This window comes from Desmodus rotundus, chromosome X (assembly GCF_022682495.2).
Source record: "Desmodus rotundus isolate HL8 chromosome X, HLdesRot8A.1, whole genome shotgun sequence".
NCBI classification, from domain to species: Eukaryota; Metazoa; Chordata; class Mammalia; order Chiroptera; family Phyllostomidae; genus Desmodus; species Desmodus rotundus.
Window position 1 is genome coordinate 95269320 of NC_071400.1, and position 24169 is coordinate 95293488.

Sequence of the window (24169 nt, forward strand, 5' to 3'; positions counted from 1 at the left end):
GTTTCTCTCCCTTTCTTTCTCCCTCCCCCTGTCTATAAATAAATAAATAAATAAATAAATAAATTTCTATAGTAAGTCAACTGATCCATTTTTTTTCTTTCCAGTGTCATGTTTCTGGTGTTAAAGCTCATTACTAAACCCAATTCACACAGATTTTCTCCTGCTTTCTTCCAAAAGCTTTATAGTTTTGCATTTTACATTTATATCTATGGTTCATTTTGAGTTAATTTTGGTGTAAGATGAAAGGTCTGCATCTAGTTTCATTGTTGTGCATACGGACATCCAATTGTTCCAGTACCATTTGTTGAAAAGACTATCCTTCTGGTGGGGGAACTCAACAGTTAAAAAGTTTTAGCTGTAATTTACACTTAAGAGGCTTGATAATTAATGCACCCAGAAAGCTATTGTTCCAGGAACTGGAATGTATGACCAGACCTACCCTGATTCCAGGAGGCCCACAAGCAATTTGACCTTTGTGCCCCAGGAGGACTGAAAGCCATCAAGATGGTATCTGAGCCGCTGTGCTCCAGGGACAAAACGTTCAGACGCAGATGAAGAGTTGCTGGGATGCCAGGAAAATCACCGGACTGCAACTTTTATCTGACTAACCTTTTCCCTGAATTCCAAACCCCTTACCTACCTTCTTCCTGAATTCCAAAACCCTTACCTACCCTTTTCTTCTCCTTATAAAAAAGGTCAGCTTGAGATGACATGTTAAGAAAGTCTTTGAGGGTACATAACCTCCCATCTTCTCAGATGGTCGGCCATCTGAATAAAGTACCCATAAAAATTCAATCCTTGTCTCTACTTATTGGTTCTGGTAGTGACAGGCAGCACAAACGCCAACTTTTCCAGTTTCACTTCCTCCAATAAATTGTCTTTGCTCTTTGTCCAAATGAGTTGACTGTGTTTGTATAGATGTATTTCTAGGCTCTCAGATCTGTCCCACTGGTCTATGTATCTATTCTTTTGCCTGTCACAGGAAAGGATCTTAACTTCCAGGAAGTAAAAAGCCAGTGCCCAAGCTTTTTACCCTCATCCAAATTTCCTGCCCTGCTATTTTCTGGGCATAATGACCTCTGAAGGAAAAATTAGGGGCAAGAAGAATGGGTAAGTGGAATCTAGGGCAAAAGCACTGTGGCCATTCAATTGATCAGCAACACTGGAGTATAGACATGGGGTTAGTAACAATGCTGACAACAGACAAAAACCCAGGAGTGCACAACACAACAGGACCACTACATAATGCTGCAGATTACTTTGAAGACCTAGAGAATAAATATGCATTACAGGCAGGTTAACAGCTTATGCTCATGCTGCAACGTCCATCGTCAAGCCTAGCCCATGGCCTGGCACCCATGGCAGCTGTGAAGGAAAAAAATCTGTTTTCCCCCTTCTGTCTAGGGGAAAAACCCAGCTCTTCCATACTAGGTCTCTCTTCCCTGCGAGTCCCCATTACTTTTACAGACACTACCCAGCACTGCGCTTGTAACACTGCTGGTCACCAGATGTGTGAGGGGTTTTCCCCACGCCAAGCGATTCTCTGTGACACCAGTGTGGTGCCTTATAATTTAACTCAATTCTGACACTGTTGTCTACCTGGAGAGAGCATCAGACCCCACAGGTGAAGATCTGAGACCCTCTCAGGGAAACACGTAGTTATGTTCACCAGTCCCTGGAAGGACATGATAAAGGACACAGATGAACATCCAGAGGGAAAACATGCATAGGGTAAAAAGGATTACGGAAAGGGGCACAGCTTCTATGGTACACCACTCTCCCAGCACCTCCATGTGTTCACCAAGTCAGAAGCTCACCAAACCGCAGGCTTGGGGGATTTTATGGAGGCTTCATCACATATGTAGGACCTATCACTAGCTCCGTTTTCAGCCCTTCTCCCTTCTCAGGGGGATGGGGGACGGGGCGGAGAAGTCCGAGCTTCTCATCATGACTGTTCTGTGCAGTGCCCAGCCCTCACCAGGAGCCATCCAGGAGTCGACCCAGAGCTGTTCCACTGGAACAAAAGACACGCTGATGACTGCGGAAATTACCAGGGCTTTAGGAGCTCTGGGCCAGCAACTGGGGGCAGAGACCGACATACAAGTATTTTCCACTGTCTCACAGCAGTGATGGGCTCTGAAGGTGCCTATCCAGGCCAAGTAAAAGCAATCTTTCAGGCCTATATTGACACTTCAGAATAAAAATATATAACACACTACTGAACAGAAATTTCATTCTTTAAGCAAACATTAATACAATTAATACATTAATAAACTGTATTTGAGGGGGATATCTAGGATATAAAAATACCTGGTGTTCCAAACAATGGGTATCTTTACAGAGAATATTTCACTCCATTGTAGGGCTACTGACATTGTCTGCAATTTTCTTATTTGAGTATCTAACAACTACTAAAAAAAAATGGAAAGTATGGAGGAAACGATCTACATTTGTCAAAACAAGAGATGCATTGTTCTGTTTATTTAAGAGGTCAAGTATTGTCAGCAAGAAAAATCATAATTTAATTCAAATTAGATTCCCTAGTCTTCCCCCTAAAAATTATTAGTTTCATACTTTTATAGGAAAAATACATGACAAAAATGTTACTATATCTCTATAAAAATGAAGGCTCCTACCTTTTTTGTTTTCTTTATCAAATCCTGAAACCTGTTAAAAGAAAACAGTTTACTTTTATTTGACTATTCAGGTAAAATTGACAAACCAAAGCAGGTTATAAAAACTAAATAATCCTACCAGTGATTTGTAGAGACTGGATTCAGGGTTGATTTTAATGAGCTGTAACAGATCCTGCATAGTAAATACCTTAAGGGAAAAAAGATTAAATAAGTAAACATTTTTACATCAATGTTTAAATGATGAATTAGGATGTTTCTGAATATAAAACTAAGAATCATCTTCAGATTAAACAAAAATAAGATTTTTCCCTGGCTGGCGTGGCTCAGTGGATTGAGTGCCAGCCTGCAAACCAAAGGGTCGCTGGTTTGATTCCCAGTCATGGCACATGCCTGGGTTGCAGGCCAGGTCCCCAGTAGGGGGAGTGCGAGAGGCAATCACACATTGATACTTCTCCCCCTCTCTTTCTCCCTCCCTTCCCTTCTCTCTAAAGAATAAATAACATCTTTAAAAAAACAAAATTTAAAAAACTTTTGGATAATTACTGATAAGAGGAAGAAGGTAAAAACATAGGGACAACACAAAAAGTGCACCCTAATGTCAACTATAGACTTCAGGTCACACTAATGTCACAATGCAGGTTCACTGATCATAAAAATGTTGATAATGGGGGAGGCTGTACCCATGCGGCAGTAGGGAGCATATGGGAACTCCCTTTCTGCTCCATTTTACTGTGAACCTAAACTGCTCTAAAAAATTAAGTCTGTTTAAAAAATACAGAGAAAGTTTTCTCTGTCTGCCTTTAAAATAATAAAGTGTGACTAATATGTTCAAAATAATGGTGAACAGAATTAAAATAATTAGAAGAGTGATAAAACACGTTTTAATATATGAGAACACCAGATTTTTAAAAAATTAATGCATTCCTCATTTGTCTTATGTAAGCATGGAGAAGAGAAATATGTAGGGACAGACGCGGTGGCACTGTAAGGCCACCTTTTAGAGACCTACATTTACTGCCCTGTGTTGCCACCTAGATATCCCGTGACCTCGAGCAAATCACCCACCTCTCCAGACTGGTTCGTCATCTGGGATACACGTACACCTGCAGTGCCACCAGCCCAGTGCCGAGCTCTCAACAGACATTCAACATAAATGGCAGTTCCGAGTCTCAATTCGGATCCATTCTAGCTCTGAAACATTTCGTGATTCTACACAGCCTAATTTCATAAAACTCTAATCAAGACTCCATCGAACTGATAACAACATCAGACTTGAGTTGCATAATATAACAACCCTGTGATGCGACATTAAAGATGACTGAGAAATGGACCAAGCCAGTCAGGGAGCACTCAGCTATTATGCAGCACTTTACTATCATCGGGGAAAAAGAAGGCTGTTAATAGAAAATTCAGAAACAGGGAGGGAAAACTTTACCTGTTCCTCTGCCAAGCCACTTTCTGGGAAGAAAACCGACAGTGAATACTCATAGCCACATCTTCGTAAGTGATCTGCCACTAGAGAGTTGGAAGCGCCTATTAAGAGGGCGCTCCCTTCCACTGAAATGGACCGGGGCTCCGTTTCTCCGCTCAATACAGGGTGCATCAATTCCTGAATGAGCTGCTTTCTCAGCTGCATCTAGCTCAAAAACAAAAAAGAAAAGAAACAGGAGGGAACAAACTTTCAGCAAGATTGTTGCACGGAAGATACACATTTGCCACAGGAATGAGAATCTTCCTTTTTATTTCCACAGAGGTCCTAGGTCCATGACCGGAAGTTAGGAACTTCTTTGCTCCACTTCCCCTTACCAAAGCAGCTTGCTTTCACCAGCTTCCAAGTGAACCGGTGGTTAGCCAGAACACGGGTGGACTCTGACTTGTCTTCCCTATGAGCCCACGTCAGCAGCTTTTGATTGGGATACCAAGTATAAGAGAAAATTCTGTTGCTTCCTCATCTCTCTGTGGATTGTTGGAGGATATGAAAACAATACTGGGCGAAACCAGCTTACTGGGCATACTGATCAAAATAAAACTGGGTTCCCCAAAAGGAAATAACAAATGCAAGAGAGAAATCAGTAAACCCAAAGAAGGCTTATTAAGATGCACTTTCGTATACAGTATTTACACCTCAAGACACACTGAAATACAATATTTTTCTCACATTTTATAAACAAGGAAATTTAGGTTCAAGGTGGGTAGCTTTTTCAAGGTTATAACTAGTGTTATTATTCCTTTTGGTTTTAAGAAAATCTCTAAATTAATTGAACTACTGATATTTGCTCTAATCTATTTTGCATAAATTCTGGAAACATATAATTAGTCTGAGCTTAAGAGTATGTTGCCCATATCCATGTGGTTCAACACTAAATAACATCTAATGTATTCGTATTAATAGAACATAAGCAAGAAACAAATGGAGTTGCTGTGGCTCTATCTTCTGTCCTTCAGCTAGAGACAAGAACAATATATAATTACCAGTACAGAACAGGATTTTCGATGTATAAATCTATACATCGAAAACCCTGTCATACAAAACACATTTACACTGAGCAGAATACACATGCTCTGCCTCATCTAATACAGTTCAGTAACAGAAATAATAAAACAAGAGAAGAGAAACTACAGCATTCTCCACTAGTAAAATTTAAAGGTGGTTTAACTAGATTTGTAACATACTAAGGAATTAATATATTTAGACCCATCTTAATTGATAACAGTGATTCAGGATGTCTTACAAACAAGTACTGAAATAAGATAAAATTTAAAGGAGGTTAAAAGGAAAAGATGAGTAGAAAAAATGAAAGATTATAAATGAATTCCCATCTTGACTAATACAAAAAGCATACCATCTAGCACTTACTAGAAGGAACTGCAAAACTGGCTGGGCTTTCCAGTAGCCAATGCAAAGAGGAAAATCCATTCAGATATAAACCTTGCAATGTCCCTAAGATTAAAGTACTAAGTATAATTATTATAGGGGCAGGGGAAGTGGGAGAAGAGAGTCCTAGGAATCCTCAGCACATCTCAGAAATTAACAGACTGAGTAGGCTCAGAATATGAAAAAGATTTCATAAACTTCATTTAATATCTATGACTGTGTACTAAATGATAATACAAATTCTTTTCAAACATCCAAATAGAATATGAGCCAAGCCACTAAAAAATTCAATTAAGTTTTAAAAATTAGAACTCATCCAGGCCACAGCCATTGAGCTGAGAAAATAAAAATGAGCTCAGACTGAGAGTAAAACTCTGCCCCGCCGCTGATGAGGCTTGAATTCCAGAAACAACAGCCAGCTGCAGACAATGCACTGCAGCTGCAGAGCAAACAAGGCTGGCTCAAAAAAAACAAGGACACCTCCAAAAGGATTAGTGGCCATTGTGACTACAGACAGGAAGTGAAGCACTCTCACATCTAATCCAGAAACACAGAAAAAAATGCCATGCCCAGGAATGCAAGGACCATTTCACATCAGAATGTGTATTAAAGTGCATTATACACTACAATTAATTCCAGGTGCGTTAAAGTGTTAACTATAAAAACTGAAGCCTGTTTGAAAACTTAAAAGTGAATATTCATGCTCTTAGTAGAGGAAAATTTACTGAGTACTCTGCAAAATAAATCAATAGATTTGACCATATAAAAATATAACATCATATTTTAGAGCCAAAATAAAATTGAACACTGAGATAAAGTATTGCCACGAAAGTGGAAAAAAGATTAATAATTTCAATTAAAAGTTTTTATACATTAATAAGAAAACACTAACACCCTAAAAAAATGAGCAAGAGACATGAACTGCCAATCCATGGAAAACATACAAATGGCCAGAAAATATGTGCAATCTCATTAATAATCAAAGGAATAAGTACTAAAATAAGAGATTTTCAATCTTACATTGGTTATTATTATTTACTTATTTTATTTACTGATTTTAGAGAGAGAAAGGAAGGGGGAGAAAGGAGGAGGGGGAAGAAGGGAAAAGAGAGAGGTATCAATTTGTTGTTCCACTTACTCATGTATTCACTGGTTGATTCTTGTATGTGCTCTGACCAAGGATCAAACCTGCAACCTCGGTGTATTGGGACAACATTCTAACCAAACTACCTACGCGACATTTTTTAAATTGTGATGATATTACTGGAGTGAGACAAGCATTCTCAAACTGCTGGTGGAATATACACTATTGCAATCTTTCTAGAACCAGATGCTAAGAGCCTTAAAAAGAAACGCTCATGCCCTTTCATTTGATTTTCCAGGATAAAGAGTAATATGGTAACATAAGCAATGCCACTTAATCTACCCTAGGCAAGAAATGAGACATGCAGTTGAAGGATGTGTAGATTTGGGTATAACCTATTCAACATTTTAAATGTAAAATATACTTCTGAAATACATAGTAATGAAAACACATTCCAACTAACCCCACTCCTTGCTGTTAATTTATGTACAAAGTGTCCCAATAAATATTTGCTGCCCAAATTAAATATTGAACAGGGGACTGCTACATAAATTACACATACATCCAAACACGCGCAGAGTCCCAGTGAAAATGAGAATTTCTAGAAACTTTTAAGGACACAGGAAAAAGCTCAGCATATATTGAACTGAGAATACCCACACACACCCCACCCCACCCCCCATTATGCCAATTAGTGGTTCTGAGAGATGACTTTCCTCCTTTTTCTGTATTTTTCAGATGAATCTTAAGTGTTTTTTTTTAAGTTACAAAAACAATGGGGGGAACAAAGCTCACTTTGCCTTAATTTCCCATTTTAAGTGTGAAATATACTTTGGAAGTGTATATAGTAATGAAAACGCATTTGAGATAATCCTACTCCTTGCTGTTAATCCCACTCCTTTGCTGTTAATTCATACTAATAAGTATTTGCTGCCCAAACGAAGTATCTATACCTTTCAATAGATTTTAAAAAACAAAATTCTCATTCCCCAAACTATTTTATGGTAAGCAGTACGCTTAATGTTTTCTATATGGTGCCAATGTTCTTCATTCAAGTGTGACTATTACAAAACCACTTATTAATTCGGGAACCTATACACCAGCTTCATAAAACCACCCTAACTTTACTAAAATGTGTTCACTTCATAAAGTTACTCGCGTCTCTTAATGTCAGTTCAATAACTCTATCTGAATATATTCTAAGACTACTCAAACTCTAAGCCATTTGGGACTATTGTTCCAGGATGAGTTACACAAAACATAAAACTGTCACCAATACAACTTATATATCATACTATTTTTAAAACCCAAGACCTGGATGGATTTAAGCGGGGACTACCTGCTACAAGTCACACCTGAAAAAGTTATTTAACAGATATGCCTAGAACTGATACCTTGAGCGTGTCCAGTATACCCCGGTCCTTAAACATCTGGTACAGCCTTTTGCGCAGCTCATCTTGAGTCAACACGTCATATTTGGGGGGCATGGTGGACTGAAAGAGAAGATGGTTCGGGTTACCTGGCAGGCAGAGCGGATGTGAGTTTCTGAAAACGGACCAAGGGCTGACCTTCGGGGAAGCCAAGCCCTAAGAGGCCCGGCGGGGAAGGGCGCTTTAACGAAAACAAACAGGACTCTTCACCTCTGCCCGAGCCCGAGAAGGAGCCGGTGAATCCACCTGGTTCTGCCCTCACTGGGCGGCTTCCTTCCAAGCCAGCCCCGCCCAGCCCGCCTCGAGGTAGGGACCTGGGGAGTCCCAGCCCTCAAGAGCCCAGCCTCTGCGCCGGGGAACCGGGAGACAGTAGGCTGCCTAACGCTCGGCCGCCCACTCCGGGCTGGAACTCTGGCAGAGAAACGTACTTCCTTCCCTCGGGTTCTAACGGGCGGGCGGCGTCGGGCGCTGGGCACGGGGGCGACTCTCACCGCGGGCTGGAGGGCGGAGACAGCGACGGAGGAGGTCTGGGAAACGTGAGGCCACAGAAGGCGAGGCATCCCGTAGTCCCTTTGCTCACAGCCAGTCCCGCCCTCTCCCGAGGCCCGCCCAACCGAGCCACCCTAGTCACGCCACGCGGCCGCCGGAAGCCCCGCCCAAGTGTCGCGAGAGCGTAACGGCGGAGTCTCGCGAGGACTGTGAGGCGGTCCTAACTGAAGCTGCGGAAGGCGGGTCGCTGCCGCGGGAACTCCCTGGATATTTACGTTGTCTGCGTCTCGGCGCAGGTAGGGGATGGAGCGAAGGTTGGGAAGGAGGTGGATGCTCCGGGGGACGTCAGGCCCCTGCGTGACCCGGGTTTGACCCTATCTCTCCAACCTGCTGCGGACTGGGGTGATGGGCCCAACCTGTCTAACCCCGGGCTGGCTGATCCCATTACAGCCCACGCATCGCAACCTACAAACGCCCGCCAGCTTGGGGGCCTTGCTTCTTTAGCCTTTCCCTAGGTCACTCAGCTAACCCAAGGCTTCTTAACCGCGGCATTGTCGCACTTGGAGCCCGAAAAGTCTTTGTGGTGGGCGCTGTCCTGTGCACTGTGGGGTGCTGAACAGCATCCCTAGCCTCCACCCACTAGATGCCAGTAGCACCTCCCCACCAGTTCTGACAGTCTTGAATGTCTCCAAACATTGCCGGGTGTCCTCTGGAAGGCAGAATTCCCTGGTTGAAAATCAGTGAGCTAATCTTTTGAGTACCCCCCACTTTGCATGCGGTGAGGAAGATAAAAGTGAGCCGGGTACTCAAGATGCTTAAATCTAATTAGAAAAGGAAGCAGTCTCTCCAAGAGCAGTAATGGAAACATAGGCAGAGAATTGGATAAGAATAAGATGCATGGTGGACTGGGCTAAGAATTTAGAGAAAGGAGAGGTGGTTGAAGATGGAAGCCAGCAGGGACACATCTCTGGAAAAGTGTGACTTCATCTGGGCTTTAATGGATGTGATTGGGATGGCGGCAAAAAGTAAATACTTGGCACTCACGTAGGCAACTGCCCTCCCCCAACCCGATGACAGTGGGTAATTGATCACAGCGATCTTTCCCGCTGACCACACTCAGTTTCAGAATCTTTCCCAGCACCAGTTCTTGGCCGTGACTGCCAGTGGATTAGAACTGCCTCAGGAAGGGAAACCCACTTGACATCGCTAGTGAAATCCCTTTTCCATTAGGCAGTAGATCATCTTTAAGGATAACATCGTGCTGTCCACCATCCCCTCCCCCAAGTCTTTCCCCACCTCAGCTTAAACATCTTCAGTTCCTTCAGTAGCTTTTGTCCAGAACATTCCCTAGCCTAGCTCTTACCCTCCTCCCAATGCACAGTTCAGTGATTCTTTTAAAATGGGATTTCCAGAACTGAGTCCATTCCCCAGAGATGATATTAGTGAAGAGAACATGGCCTTCTCTTAATGCAGCCTAGAATTCCATTAGTGTTTTTTGTTTTGGTTTTTTTTTTTTTGACCACTGTATCAGACTGCTGCTTGCAGTAAATGAAAACTTTTGGGTTCTTGCAGTTGCTGTTAAAATAGGATTCCTCATCCTGTTGTTGTGCAGTTCATTTTTTTGAGCCCATGTACAGGACTTTATTGTTCATCCTATTAAATTCTACTTTGTTAATTTCATACCTAATGAAGAGATATTTTTGCATCTTGACTTTTGCCTTCTAATAAATTTGCTATCCTTGGAGTGTTATCTTTGAATGTGGTAAGTTGGCGTCATCTCACAGTTATTGATTCAAATGTTGAGCTGGACTAGGTTAAGGTCAACTTCAAAGGCTCCCCCGAGGTCCCATACTGTCTACTGACTGGGAGCACTTCAACATTCTAGTCAGCTGTGAAGTGTGTCCCTTATTCAACATAGAATGAGTGCTTCCTGGGCCCCCAGCACTGTGGTAGCTTTGGGCACAGACTCTGTTATCATCCAAGCTAAAGGTCTCTAGTTGTTTTTAGGGAGATACCAAATTACTTCCTCAAAGCACTTACAGGCTCCTGTGTTTCCCTTCCAAGTTTGGCATCACTTGTTCTCAGTATAACCAGGTGTACATGAATGAATAATAACCCCCTCTTTTTGTCTAGGGATTTGCATTAGATGACTTAATGTATAATGAAAACTCCTAGTATGGTGTCTGACCAAAGCCGGCCATTTAATACCTATTTCTCTTGGTGTTTTAATTTCTTTGAAAGTACTGAATTATAGACTAGGAGATAAGCCTTTTTGTTTCAGAAAATAGGAATAACGCTTACCTGTATCTGATGATATGGTGCTTTTCTGTTCCTGTGACTTCTCAGTTGTCACTGATCACTAGATATATAATCACGTTTGTTAATCCAAAATATGTAGTTTACTAAGACATGAAGAATTGTGTTTATTGAAATGTTTGGATTTTTTAAAATATATCCATCCTGGGGGTCATAGCCTGCCTAACCTTGTTTCTGTCACATTTGCTGTTTGAAAATCATTCTCTTTGAGAAAATTGAAGTTCAGCAGGTCTGCGTCCTCTTATTTGTATACCAGGTGCTTGAAGCAGTTGACCTTTCTCCCGTGCTTTTTCTTGATTGTACCCTAAAAAGTCTTAACATATTCCACACATTTCAGCTCATTTTGGACTGTCGCCCTTCTGAGGCTGGCCTCACAGGTTTCTGGTCCCTGGTCTCATTTCTGTGTTCATTACTAGTTTGTGCCCTACTTCTTACATTAGGTACACGTCCACTTTGAGTTCACGGTGGTCCAGAGTTCCTTGAAGCACCACCTTGATTTCTTTCGTTGCCTCTCTCCCAAAAGCAGCTTAAGTCTCTAGCTACTAGAGACAGCTGCAGTTTTCACGACTGGTGAGAGTCTTGGCTCCCCTCCCTTCAGACAACAAGCCCTGCCCCTTGTAACGGGTGATTTCTTTATGGAAGTACCTTAACAACTTAAGCAGTTTCTCACTAGGGTGCTGTTAATCACTAGAACAGCGACTTCAGCTCTCCTGTGCAGAGGCCTCCTAGACCTCCTCCCCGCACTCCTCCACCCCCGCTGGGCCTCAGCTGGGCTAGTTAATCCCACCTGGCCTCTCCTCCCTGCATTCCCTTTCCGGTATTCCAGGGTCATCCCCCACTGTGTAAACTACAGCCCCCTCCTGGAAGTTCCATTCTGCGAACGTTGAGCATTTGTTCTGTCCTAGGCTCGGTGTTAGGGACTCAGACTGGAAAAAACCACAGCTCCTGTTCTTTTGCATACTGTCATCCCCATTTGGCTCTAAGTAGCCTCATCTTGACGCACCAGTGCCCCGCCCAACCTTTTCCACAATGTTCTGGAAGCCGTGTTCCATGGTAAATGAGCTCCCTTTGTCCCGACTCTGTAGAATGCACTTTCTACCATTTTGTTGACACTTCCTTGAATATTTCCTTTTTTCTCATACCTACAAGGTTTTTTCTTTGCAGCTTTCACATGTGTGCTAGTTTCCTGCTGCCGTAACAAATCACCACAAATGCAGCGGCTTGAAACCACACAAATGTATTACTTTACAGTTCGTAGCATAGAAGTCCGACATGGGTCTCCCTGGGCTGAAATCCAGGTATCAGGAGGGCTGTGTTCCCTTTTGGAGGCTCTTGGGAAGACTCTCTCCTTCTTTGTCCTTTGCAGCTTCTAGAGGCTGCCCATATTCTCACTGGTGGCCCCTTCCTCCATTTTTAAAGCCGGCAACATTGCTTCACGTGATCATCCTTCTGTAGCCAGGGTTCCCCCTCCCCCTTCCTTTTGCTCCTCCTTCTTCCCTTTTTAAAGCCCCTTGTGATTACATTGGACTCACCTGGGTAGTCCAGGATCATCTCTCTATTTTAAGGTCAGCTGATGAACAATCTTAGTCCCTTCTGTAGCCTGGATTCCCCTTTACCTTGTAAGTTAACATTCACCGGTTCCCAAGATTAGGATGTGGGCATCTTGGTGGGGGGCAGGGGGTGCTATTCTGGCCACCACCCCATGTTCAAAACTGACATGTTCATTTTCATCCCTCTTCCCTTATTTCTTTTCTCAGTAAATAGCATCACGTCTTGGTATTCTACCTGATCACCTCAGCCACACTTTTGGAAACATCCTCAGTTCCCCAGTTTAATCCATTGCCAAGTTCTGTGTAGCTACCTCCTCCACACCTTGAGACCTAGTCTTCCTTGGAGATGCTGGAAGGGCCCCTATTTGAGGTGATGGGAAAGTTTAGCGGACACATACACAACTCACACAAACACAGCAGCTTGTTTGATTTGTATTGTGTTACCTATTGGAGTTCGAGTCATATTTCATGGGTAGAGAGAAGGTGCAGGAGATCCCAGTACTTTCAAAAAAAAGGTTTGGAATCAACTGATCTAGACCTGCACTGCCCAGTACAGTAGCAATGAACCACATGTGGCTATTTAAATTTTAATAATTAAATTAAATTTCACATTTAGGGAGCTAAACTGTGGCAGACACACTAGCCACAGTCGAAATGCTCATTAGCCTCCAGGGGCTGGCACATTGGACAGTGTGAGCATAGAACATTTCCATTCGCGCAGAAAGTTCCATATATAGGACAGCACAGAATTCTAGAGAGTGTCTCCCCTTTGCGCACTACCTAGGCATGGTGAGCCCTAAAACATTAACGGATTGTAGATATTCCCTTCCTGACACAATGGGTTGCATGCTCTCCTGTCCTTCCACTTCACCTTTCAGTTTCTCCTTGTCAGAATGGAATAGAGTTACTTCCCTTCTTCAGCTGTTTTGTGAAATCATATTCTTAGCAGTTCAAGTTCTGCCCATCTGCATAGTTGGTGATAACAGCCTTTATGTGGTATTTCCTTCAATTCCCTCTCTGTTTACCCTCACGCTGTATGTAACACTGCACTTCTCTCCCAGTCATGGATTTCCATACAGAGGAGAGTGTGTAGGGGTAATCTTCCTCATACATATATTGTCTCCTCCTGCTTTTTAAACGTGCATGGGCGTGGGACGGAGTATCTGTCTTATTTTTTTTTCTCTGCTGCTTCTTAAATGTTTGTGCTGAAGAAAGTAAGCCCTGCCTTTGGCAAACTCCACCTATGAAACCTATTCCAGCAAAAATGAATGATATCATTGTTGACTTGGTTAAAATTTCAAGCTCCCATCCCTCTTCCCCTCACTTTCTCTTGAGAATTATTGCCACTTCTAATTTTGCATAGCTCTGTGTCTTTCCCGCTTGTCTTTGTGATCCAGTTTTACTCTTTGGGCCTTTTTCTCATTTTCCCCCTAAAACAGGGACAACTTTTTCTGTAAAGGGCCAGGTGGTGTCTGTCACAACTGCTCACCTCTGCCATCTGACGACAGTAAAAGGATGGATGAGACCACATTTGGCCTACGGGCTCTAGTGTACCAACTCCTGCCCCAAATCATATTTTAAATCCTTCTTTCTTCATCGTGCCAAAAGGGTCTCCCGTCTGCCTTTTTTCCCAGACTTGGCCTTCCAATTCTAGAGTTCCACGAGCCAGCTGTGCCCTGGTTTCCTTTACAAAATGTTGCATGCATTAGGAAATACATTTCAGACTTCTTGGGTTTTTGTTGCATGATCTATGTGAATCAGCAGGGGTCCCAATGAGGTTTGGCGCACCCTGGGCTCTGGCACACCTCGGTTCTGCTTTCCCCGGGACTCCACACTCCTAGTTAACCAGATTCCCACCTGGTGCAGAGGCCTTCCTGGTCACCACACCTCCCTGTGCACGTGCTGTTCTGTGGTGTTCTAGGGAACCTTTACTGAGCACTTCCTAGGGGCCAGACTCCGTGCTGGGTGCTTTATATGCATTAGGTCTTGTAATCCTCAAGCTCACCCTGAGGCAGCTGTGAGTGTTACTCAGTTATCTTCATATCACTCAGAAGGACACACCACTCCGAGAAGGACACACATTGGGAGTGGGAGATGAAGGGCCCTTCCTTGGGTGGTCACATTACTAGTAGGTGGCAGAGCTAGACTTGAACCTCGCTTTGTCTGATTCCAAACACCCTGTGCTACAGAGACACGTGCAAGTCCGTCCGGATTTTGATTGTGTGTGCTGAAAGCCACAGAATCACTGATCTCGTCCCCACCCACCACTTTCTATTAGTTTTATTTCTTCAGCAAACCCATTAACCCCAGTTCCCAGTCCCCCTAAGGCCTCAGAATGTCTTCCCCTTTGGCTTAGGATTTCTTCCATCTTTTCTAGAATACAAAACCTCCTTCCTTTCTCATAAATGGTGTTGAAAAAGATATAGGCTCTTTTATTTGCAGAAACTTATATTCCTAGTATACATGCTTCAGGTAAGAAACATAAATACAGCTAATGGTCTGTAGATAAATGCTATGATATCGCTCCTTTGTGTAAGTGACATGAGGCAGAGTTGTTTTTAGCTCCCCTGGAACCATCTCTCCTGAAAATTCCCAAGGCAAGCCAATTATTCCCTAAGCAGCACCCTTTATTAATCCTTCCAGGTGTTAGTGCTAATGCTAACTACCAGTCCAGTCCAAGTATAGCCCCGCTTACTCTAAATGCTCCAACCTTTCAGATCCTAAGATGTGAAGGTAGGATTTTATATTAGAGGTCTTCTAGTTTCCCTATGAAAATACAGCAATGGATTCTACGGGCATATCGCAGGTATAAATCTGTATAGTCCAAAAGCCATATATCTGTGGTAGTATACTGGAAAGCAGGCCAAGCTCAGTGGCCTTTTCTGCAGTGTCAGGTTTAAATTAAAAATTGAATTCTAGACTTCTTGTTAATGTTTTTGATTTTCAGTATTGAGTGCTAAAGTTATGTCTTATTTTCATTTCATTAGGAGCCATATATTGAAGACAATGTCTGGAAGCTTCTACTTTGTCATTGTTGGCCACCATGATAATCCAGTGTTTGAAATGGAGTTTTTGCCAGCTGGAAAAGCAGAATCCAAAGTGCGTATGGAGCCTTAAAAACTCCTACAAGAATTGTTATATGTGGTAATGTTAATGGTGTGATAGATTTTAGAACTGCAAGAGATCTGGACAGGTGAGGTAACTGGAATCCACCACAATTCAATGAGGCTTGCTCTGCAGTCCCACGGGTTGACAGAAGCCAGCCAGGGAACGTCCTCTGAATTGTTTCTTCCTCCTTTAATTCAGCGCAAACTTAGCATGTACTAGCAGGACGCTCTGGGTTTCTTCACCCGGTCTGCAGGTCACTGTGCCACCCTTAGGAAAAGCTACTCCCTAAGCACATAGAAACACGGTCTACCAATGGTGGGTCCGGAAGAACAGTCGTTGCTGCTTTGAAATGCCGCGAAAAGCCATTCTGTCCCAGCAAACCACATTTCTCATCAGGACGTACGTAGTAGATCCCCTGGGAGGGGTAAAAGAGACCCTTACTTACATGTCTTCCTCTTGCCCCTGAGACTAGGGCAGTTTTCAGTGGCCTGGTACATTATCTACTGGCTGGATGGTATACCCCATGCTCTGCTCCCCAGTGATGCACCCAGCTTCCTTGTTGTCTAAACAAGTGAGCTTGGTTGGAGAACTTCTAGCCATTCAGAATAAACAGAGCCATAGAGTCTTAAGGTGAGAATTGCCGGGTCCCCGCCATCCTTCTGTACTAGTCCATGCTGACAAGTTGTGCTGTGTCTCTCCCGACCTCCAAAAATAAGCTTTAATATTAAGGCAGGAATTGAATTTTGTAATTAATTGTAATGCATAATGTCCAGTCCAGTGTATGATGCTTCTCAACTATTCAGATCTTGCTGCCAAAATATGATAGAAATTTAAGTGATTATCCTACCAGGTGTTGTTGCTACATTATTGTCCCACATCCCTATGAGCACACTGCTGATTAAAGTTTTGGTTTGAGGCATCTCTGTAGCAATAGTTGCTTTGCGTTACACAGCTACTTAAATATAGTCCCTGTACACTCCAGTGGGCTGGTGCATAAAGCAGTACATATCTTAGGGGGGTTTTTTTCCTGCTACCACTTACCTTCTAAAAGCATTTCTAGTTTTCTCCTGCTCTCTCAAGATGGACCATCAGTGTAAAGTAATGGAAAATGCTGCTGTAAGCCAGGCACAAAAATACATCCACTTCTCTAAGGATTGAATTAGCTGCATCATGGCAACGGGAGTGAAGTAAACATGCTTTAGCTGTGCGAGGGATTCCAGGGCAACTGGCAGCCTTCCTCCAGTCCAGGCACAGGAACAGCCTCCTCAGCAAAGAGGTTGTATTAGTTTCCTAGAGCTGCCGTGACAGAGCACCAAAAACTGGGTGGCTTCGAACAATGGCAACGCATGGGCTCACAGTTCTGGAGGCCGGAAGTCCGAGATCAAGGGCCGGCAGGGCAGGGCCGCCCCAGGCAGGGGAGGTGCCTGGGAAGGGTCTGTTCCGGCCTCTCTCCTAGTTTCTCCTAGTTCCTTGGCTTGTGGCAGCACAACTCCTGTCTTCATGTGGCATTCTCCCCGGGTGTGTCTGTGTCCAAATGTCCCCCTTTAAGGACACCAGTCCCATTAGATCAGGGGTTTACTCTACTCTAGCATGACCTCATGTTAACTAATTACATCTGCAATGACCCTCTTTCCAAAAAAGGCCACATTTTAAGGTACTGGGGGTTAGGACTGCAACCTAGGAATGGGGGAAGGTGTGGGACATAATTCAACTCGTAAAAGAGGTGTTCTTTGAAAACTGCATTCTGAAAGGAAGAATTCCACAGCACTAAGACCGTGTTCCAGGTTGTGAATTCCCTCCCCACACTGTGGTGGGACATGTCCACCTTCTCTTCCAGTGGAGCCTTTTCAGCCCATGGAAGTATAAGCCCAGCTCTGCCAGGGCTGTCTGTCTTCTGCTACCACACAGGTGACCGACTGCTCACAGGGGCTGAGCACGGCCTCCTGCTACTCCCAGGTCTCCCATCGGGTAAACTCCTTACACCTGAAAGAGGCATATGCCAACCCTTCAGGAGTGCCACCTCCTCACCTGTCGTCACTACTCACCAGGTGTCACTGCATAGGAAGCCTCCCCTGTCCCCCCTCCTTGAGGCCTTTGTCAACAACGGCACCTCTCTGTAGCTGTCTTCCTCTAAAAAGATAAAAGCTTATTGAAAGAAGGACCTATTTTTTCCTTCAATGAAGTATTCTTTTCTTTTTTTCACACACTTAAAAGGTTACAGAATCTGGTAGCTTCCTTGCAAAATTTTATCAAATCTTTATAGTTTCTTTAACACATTTCATTTAATATACTATAATTGGCTGTTTCTATTTGTTGAGTTTTAGATACCAAATTTAAAAGTAGAATATGATAGGAAAACACTCAAGATCTTGTATAAGTCTCATGCCAGTAATAAGTGAAATAAGAGCAGAAAGTGCGCCCCCAAGAAACACTGCGTATAGAATATGCGGAAGGAAGTGCTGCCTGTCTTGATGCTGTATGGGAATGCTAATCCGCTGCTGCTCACACTTGTCATCCAGGACGATCATCGTCATCTGAACCAGTTCATAGCTCACGCTGCCCTCGACCTGGTAGACGAGAACATGTGGCTGTCCAACAACATGTACTTGAAAACTGTGGACAAGTTCAATGAGTGGTTCGTTTCAGCATTTGTTACTGCAGGTCATATCCTTACCTTTTCAATAAAGATAGCTAACTAAAGGTCAGGGTGACAAATTACAACATGGGACACAGATGCCAGGCTGAGTCTGTGGACTTCAAAGGGTCAGGTAAAAATTGCCATTTACGGGGCTACTTTTTTCTTTTTAGGGAAAAAAAAATACATTTTGTTTAACCTCATTTTAAAACCAAGTCTTGTATAAACGTAAGGTTTATCTGAACCCTATCAAGGGTGGTTATTTATTTTTAGAGAGAGGGGAAGGAGAAAGAGAGGGAGAGAAACATCAATGTGTGGTTGCTTCTCACGCACCCACTACTGGGGACCTGGCCCACAACCCAGGCATGTGCCCTGACTGGGAATTGAACTGGTGACCCTTTGGTTCGCAGGCCCACGCTCAATCCACTGACCCACACCAGCCAGGGCTATTTTATAGTTGTGTTAAAAGATTATGTTCTCTTTAAGATAAAACTAACCTAACTTTGAACCCAGTTTGTGTTCCATCACAAAACACACTGCATGTCACTTATTTGAAGAACATTGTACCAACTGATTACTTTTCATTTTTCATTTCTGAGATTATACCTTAATTATTTCACATATGAGATTTATTATGCTTCATGACATAAGGCAAGAAGATGGAATAAAGAACTTCTTTACTGATGTCTATGATTTATACATAAAGGTACGGTATGTTCTATAACTTTTTAAATCTGCTTATCAAAAGGGTTTCAAATTTTGACAGGGAACTGGCCTGGTGAAGTGACTTCTTTATAGTACAGTTTGCATCCCAGACTGGCCCCTCCTCAGTCAGAACCATCCCTGAAGCTCCCTCACCAGGCAGGTCTTCCTCACCAGGGGAACAGGATCTAGGAAAAGAACTTAGGGTGGTTATTTGTACATTGCTTTCATTCTCCCTCCTTTTGGTGCCGAGAAAATCAACAATAGAGTTGATTTTTCTGAGGAACCCTCGAGAAAGAGAAGGAAGTATTCTCCATAAGGGAAATTGCTTTATAATTTAATCTAAAATATTTTCCACATACTTTACAAATAAGTTACAATGCAAGAATAAGATCACAAACAAGCGGGAAGTGAGCCACATATTATCCAATAGTTACTCAAGGAGAATGGTGCCACCCATATTTCTTGATACTAAGTGGAAAAAAAGTAATAATAGGACGTCAGTGGTTAAACTGCCGTGCTAAAAACAATATGTTCTTCATCTAAGTGTTCTGTATTTGAACACTTAAATCAGTATCAGTAAGGGTTCTTTCGCATATCAGGAGAGCTAACAACCAATATTCCTAGTCAGCAGCAACAAATAAGAATATTTAGCCCTCTTATGAAAGTGGACAGTGATTAAAGGTGTAAAAATTGGTAACTCCTTTCTTCATTCATGATTCCATTTCTTATTAATTTTCTCTGACATGATATGCTCATTATATTATCTGAGAAACTGATCAATTACCTTGTGTTAAAGGAGAAAACTAAAAACCTGGTTGTTAACAAATTACCACACAAGAGTAACTTATTATCAGTGAGTTGCTTACGGCAGATTTTTAGTTTGTATTTGATGTAGCCAAAGGACCTTACAGATTGATCCACGTGTTTACAATGAATGTAAGGAGATCAGTATTTCACACACAGGGTAAAGCCTGAAAGTTGATTTCACTTGCATGGGCAACACTTACCATACGGCCACAGGTCCTGCCCAAAACTAAAACACCAAGACAAAAATTTCCTTAAGGGGAAGGTACTGTTTAACAATGGCACATTTTCGTGGGAACTTCAAATGAAAAACATAGTTTTCAGACTTTTGTTTTGAATGTCTGATGATTTCTTTTAATTTTAAACTAAAAAAAAAATTAGAGACCTATGATTTGTCAGCCTTTTTACTCTGACAAACTCACTAATACTTTCTTCTTTCCTAGTTTGCAATGAATCCCTTTTATGAACCCAATTCTCCTATTCGATCCAGTGCATTTGACAGAAAAGTCCAGTTTCTGGGGAAGAAACACCTTTTAAGCTGAATGCAGGAAAATTCGGAAATAATGTCACCACAATGGGGTATACTCAGGAATGTGTACATTGTAATTTACTTGATTAAATAGACTGGAAAAGTTTTACTTGTAGTCTCAATTTATCTAAACCTAATGAAATTACTTTTATAGTTAAAAATAGTACATTCAGTTTCTTAGAATTATCAATAGATCACTATTTGCTTAGGAATAGTTATTTATAAGGAGTTATCCATAACCTTGAAATAACTTTATTTTAAAAATTGAAAATAAACTTTTGACTTCCACATTCAAATAGCTTGACCTTGATGTAACCGTTCCGAACCAAATGCCATTGTCAGGATTTGGAAGACAGTAAAGCGTCTGCAGTGGGGAGTGAGTTTGATAGCAGGTACATGGGCTTACCTATACATCTAGGGATGTTATAAAAATGTGTAGGCACTATGCATAGCATTACTCAAGAAGCTGAAGCAAACAGCTTTTGCTGTACCCAATGCCATATGCCTGCCTGCCTGAGACTGGGGACGGTGATCCTGCTATCATTCTGGAATCCGGGATCCACGTCTGTAAAATGAGAGATTGGGCCCAAAGAGCCAGGCGGTGTTCTTTTATTTCCTTTCCCTTAGACTGTATACCAATCAGGGGTGTCCAACCTGAGGCCCGTGGGCTGATGGCTATGAATGCCACCCAACACAAAATTGTCAATTTACTTAAAACATGAGATTTTTTGTGTGTGTGATTACGTGTTGCAATGTATTTAATGTGTGGTCCAGAGATGCCAAAAGGTTGGGACGCCTTTGGAAATGAACCTGTTGATATCTGTGCTAGTAAAAAGTTGTAAGGCAATTTTAGAGTTGTAAACAAAGAAAAGCTTGTATTATATTAACATTTGCACTCCGAGCTGTACACCGAAGGGACGGGACTGGTCTCTTGTACTGTAACACGTGTGGGATCTTACTGTGAACGAGTAAATGTCAATCAAGAAGCAAGTAATATGACCACAGATTTTCTCTGCTAATCATGAGCACTTGAGTTTTGTTCCATTCTGCATAACTTGCACAAGTAATTGTAAGTTTGGTCTTATATGTTTGTGTGAAGTTATTACCATAATTTCCCCCCCCTCCATTTTTTTGACTTCTTAAATAAAAATGTTTGTCCAAGATTGTGGAAGTTTAACATCGAGTTTTTAAAGGGCTGCTCATCCTGCCTCCACTACTGTTTTAGCTCTATTTTCCCTATCGACGGTCTGCAAAGTAATATATACTTGCACCCGCGTTTAGAGAACTCAGATTGCTTCAAGTTAGGTGCCAGAGCTTTGGGAGCAGAAAAAGATACTCAGCTAGAAATCCAGCAGTAATTTCAGCCATGCTCATTAGAGAGACTCAAACATCTTTTATATATAGTTTGCTCTGCCCTCAATGACCATGTAACACAGAGGGCTGTGGCACAGCAGGCCACCAGCAGGGTGTTTCAGCAGGAAGTTCTAAGGTGGGGACAGGCCAGGTCCTGGTTCAGTTGCATAACAGCGGTGCCCTGCAAACAGGGATCCTTTTCTCTAGGCTTGTGAGGGTGAGATGGGATGGGTAACAAGAGCCCTATGTGAGTACATTATGGCAGTTAAGTACCAAATTTCACCTAGGCCTGCATCTTTGAAGGAGCTTAAAGGCAAGTCGAGTGATGAGCACAGGAGCTTGTCGGCTGCACAAGAAAAGCATGCTGGGCATAGAAAAGCATGCTGGGCATGAAGGTGTGGGGAAAACCAGCACTGGGTATGAGGATAGGACAGCTGATGGGACAGAACCAGGACCGGTGTGAGGGGGAAACCACAGGCTGATCACTGGTGACTTCTCAGAATCCCAGGCCCATTTTTCCACTGAAAGCTTACCCAGGTTTTTATAGAAATATAGAACAGTTTCCTTTAAAGAGGAAGAACGTCTAGGATGTTTTAACTTCAACTACACTTTTTCACCAGGGTGAAGGAGGGGACTAAAACTTGAAGTAACCCACTGATAAAGCTGTACCTTTCCATCTTCCGCACAGCATACTGTAATTGCTCTCTCTGCAGTCAAGTACACATTTGTCCATTCTCCGAGGTCAGTAGTCCACCTTTTGACACTGAACTGAAAGGCTCCACATTCACAGACAGCAGGTGAGCGCACACTGTCGCAGATGGCCTGGTATGGAGTGGCTAGCAGCAGTACTGAAACAGCTGCCCTCTCCCAGAACGACAATTCTTCCACTTGCTTTGGGGGCTCTGCAGCTATTTCCACCACTCCTGCACCCCCTGCTTTGGTCCCCCATTTTTGTTTTTCCCATAGTTCTCATCTTTGTATAGGTAACACCAGCCAATTAAAGCACCTTTTACTTTCCACAAAAGAATCGTATTCTCAGCTACCTTTTGCTGCTGTCTTCAGAGCTTTTCCATCAGTTACTTGTAGTTTCTTTGAAAGACAAAGCTATTCAGCTATCCCATTTGAATACCATATCGGTGTATCAGCTGCTGTTCACCAGATCCCTTTAAGTCACCGTGTAAAGCTGGATTACTGTCTCTTCTGTAAGTCTGTCTACACACATGAAGGCCTGTCCCTTGGATCAGTTTTGCTGTCCAGCCCTAGACCTCTTGAATGCCCACTAATCTAATCCTTAAGCATTTATCTGAAAATAGATTAGTTGAAAAGATGCTTTAAAGTTTTTTAAAAAACACTAAGATATTAGTTAAATCTATACAAGTACTAAAATTGTACATTTAGTAAATACCTCCACATACAAGTTATGGGCCAAATTGTTCCCCTCCCCTCCAAATTCCTATGTTGAAGACCTAGCCCCCATCTAGACCGTCATTTTGTGGCTGTATTTGGAGACTGGGCCTTTTCAAGAGGTGATTAAGTTAGAATGGGCCCCTTTGGGTGGCCCTACTCCACTCTAGTGGATTCCTACAAGAGGAAATTTAGACATAGATGGGGGGTGGGGAACGACACAAAGGAAAGGTCATCTACAAGCCACAGGGAGAGACCTCAGGAGAAACTAAACTTAACCAATTACCTTGATCTGGGACTCCTAGCCTCCAGCACTGTGAGAAGAGAAAAACCCATTGTTGAAGCCACACAATCTGCATTTTGTTATGGCAACCCAGCAGACTAAAACAATATGCTTTCCTTATGTACTAAATATCCACATGGATACCCAAGAAACTGACACAATACCTCCAGGGACAGGAACTGGGTGGCAAAGGGACATATGTCCCTTGTGCCTTAGCATTTTGAACCATGTGATGCGTAGAATGCTTCATTGTTGCCACGATTTTCCATGTATGCAGAGACAATATTGACCAAGGTGTGGGGAACTGGCACTTTCCTAATGACTGCTCCATGTCTATCGAGGGAGGAAGGTTGGAATAGTTGCTAGATATCCACACAGCTAATAAATGAAGGAGGGGTCTACTATAATGTAAATATGTCCAGCTATATTGAGAAAAGGGCAAGTCACAAAACAATGGGTACATCTCTGATTTTAAAGCAAGTCCCCTCAACAAAATCAAAAATATGTAATATACACCAATTTCTTAATGGGAGTTCCTGTTTTGTTTTTTGGATGGAAGATTAGTTTTTTGGGGTGGGGGGTTGATTATAAATAATAAAAACTAGAGCTCTAACCTGAGAATATGAAGGTATTTAATTTCCTCAAATTAAGAATGTTAAAATGATTTGCTTATAGCCAAATCGTTATGCTAGGAAATGAGATTTTCAAAAGCTTAGCTTACTGTAATTGTACTCGTTTTCAGTGGTTCCCAATGAGTGGAGCCAGGGGGAAAAAATTTATCTATTTAGTTTTTCAAAATGTAGCCGTCCCGCCCCCCAGCATGTCCTGTGATAACCCACTGTTCCACAGCCGGGTCCCGTCTTCACTGACACGTGGTCTCGGCATTGATTTGCCTCTGGAGGATGGAATTGGCATGAATGTGCCGAACCCACCAAAGACCACAGTTTTGATTGATCAGTAAGTCTGGT

The 24169-nt window shown here is 42.5% G+C and overlaps 2 protein-coding genes across 4 annotated transcripts in view; one reads left to right on the forward strand and one right to left on the reverse strand.

The window, feature by feature from the left end:
• The window catches only part of OFD1 (OFD1 centriole and centriolar satellite protein), a 34922-nt gene extending 26229 nt beyond the window's left edge, over positions 1-8693 (reverse strand). Inside the window, exons 1-5 of one of the 3 annotated variants that reach the window (XM_053917012.2) lie at positions 8517-8693; positions 7990-8088; positions 4072-4272; positions 2755-2823; positions 2637-2667 (exon numbers count right to left, since the gene is read on the reverse strand). In XM_053917012.2, coding sequence (XP_053772987.1) covers positions 2637-2667; positions 2755-2823; positions 4072-4272; positions 7990-8088; positions 8517-8585 — 469 coding nt within the window. In that variant the 5' untranslated portion in view covers positions 8586-8693. The other 2 variants (XM_053917011.2, XM_024569807.4) reach the window with 2 other exon arrangements.
• Positions 8694-8750: 57 nt separating this feature from the next.
• TRAPPC2 (trafficking protein particle complex subunit 2) lies at positions 8751-21492 on the forward strand. The gene is made up of 5 exons (XM_053917013.2): positions 8751-8810; positions 15368-15479; positions 18008-18151; positions 18743-18829; positions 20076-21492. Exons 2-5 carry the CDS (start codon positions 15387-15389, stop codon positions 20172-20174), a joined length of 423 nt encoding a protein of 140 aa, XP_053772988.1. The 5' UTR covers positions 8751-8810; positions 15368-15386; the 3' UTR covers positions 20175-21492.
• Positions 21493-24169: the final 2677 nt, after the last annotated feature.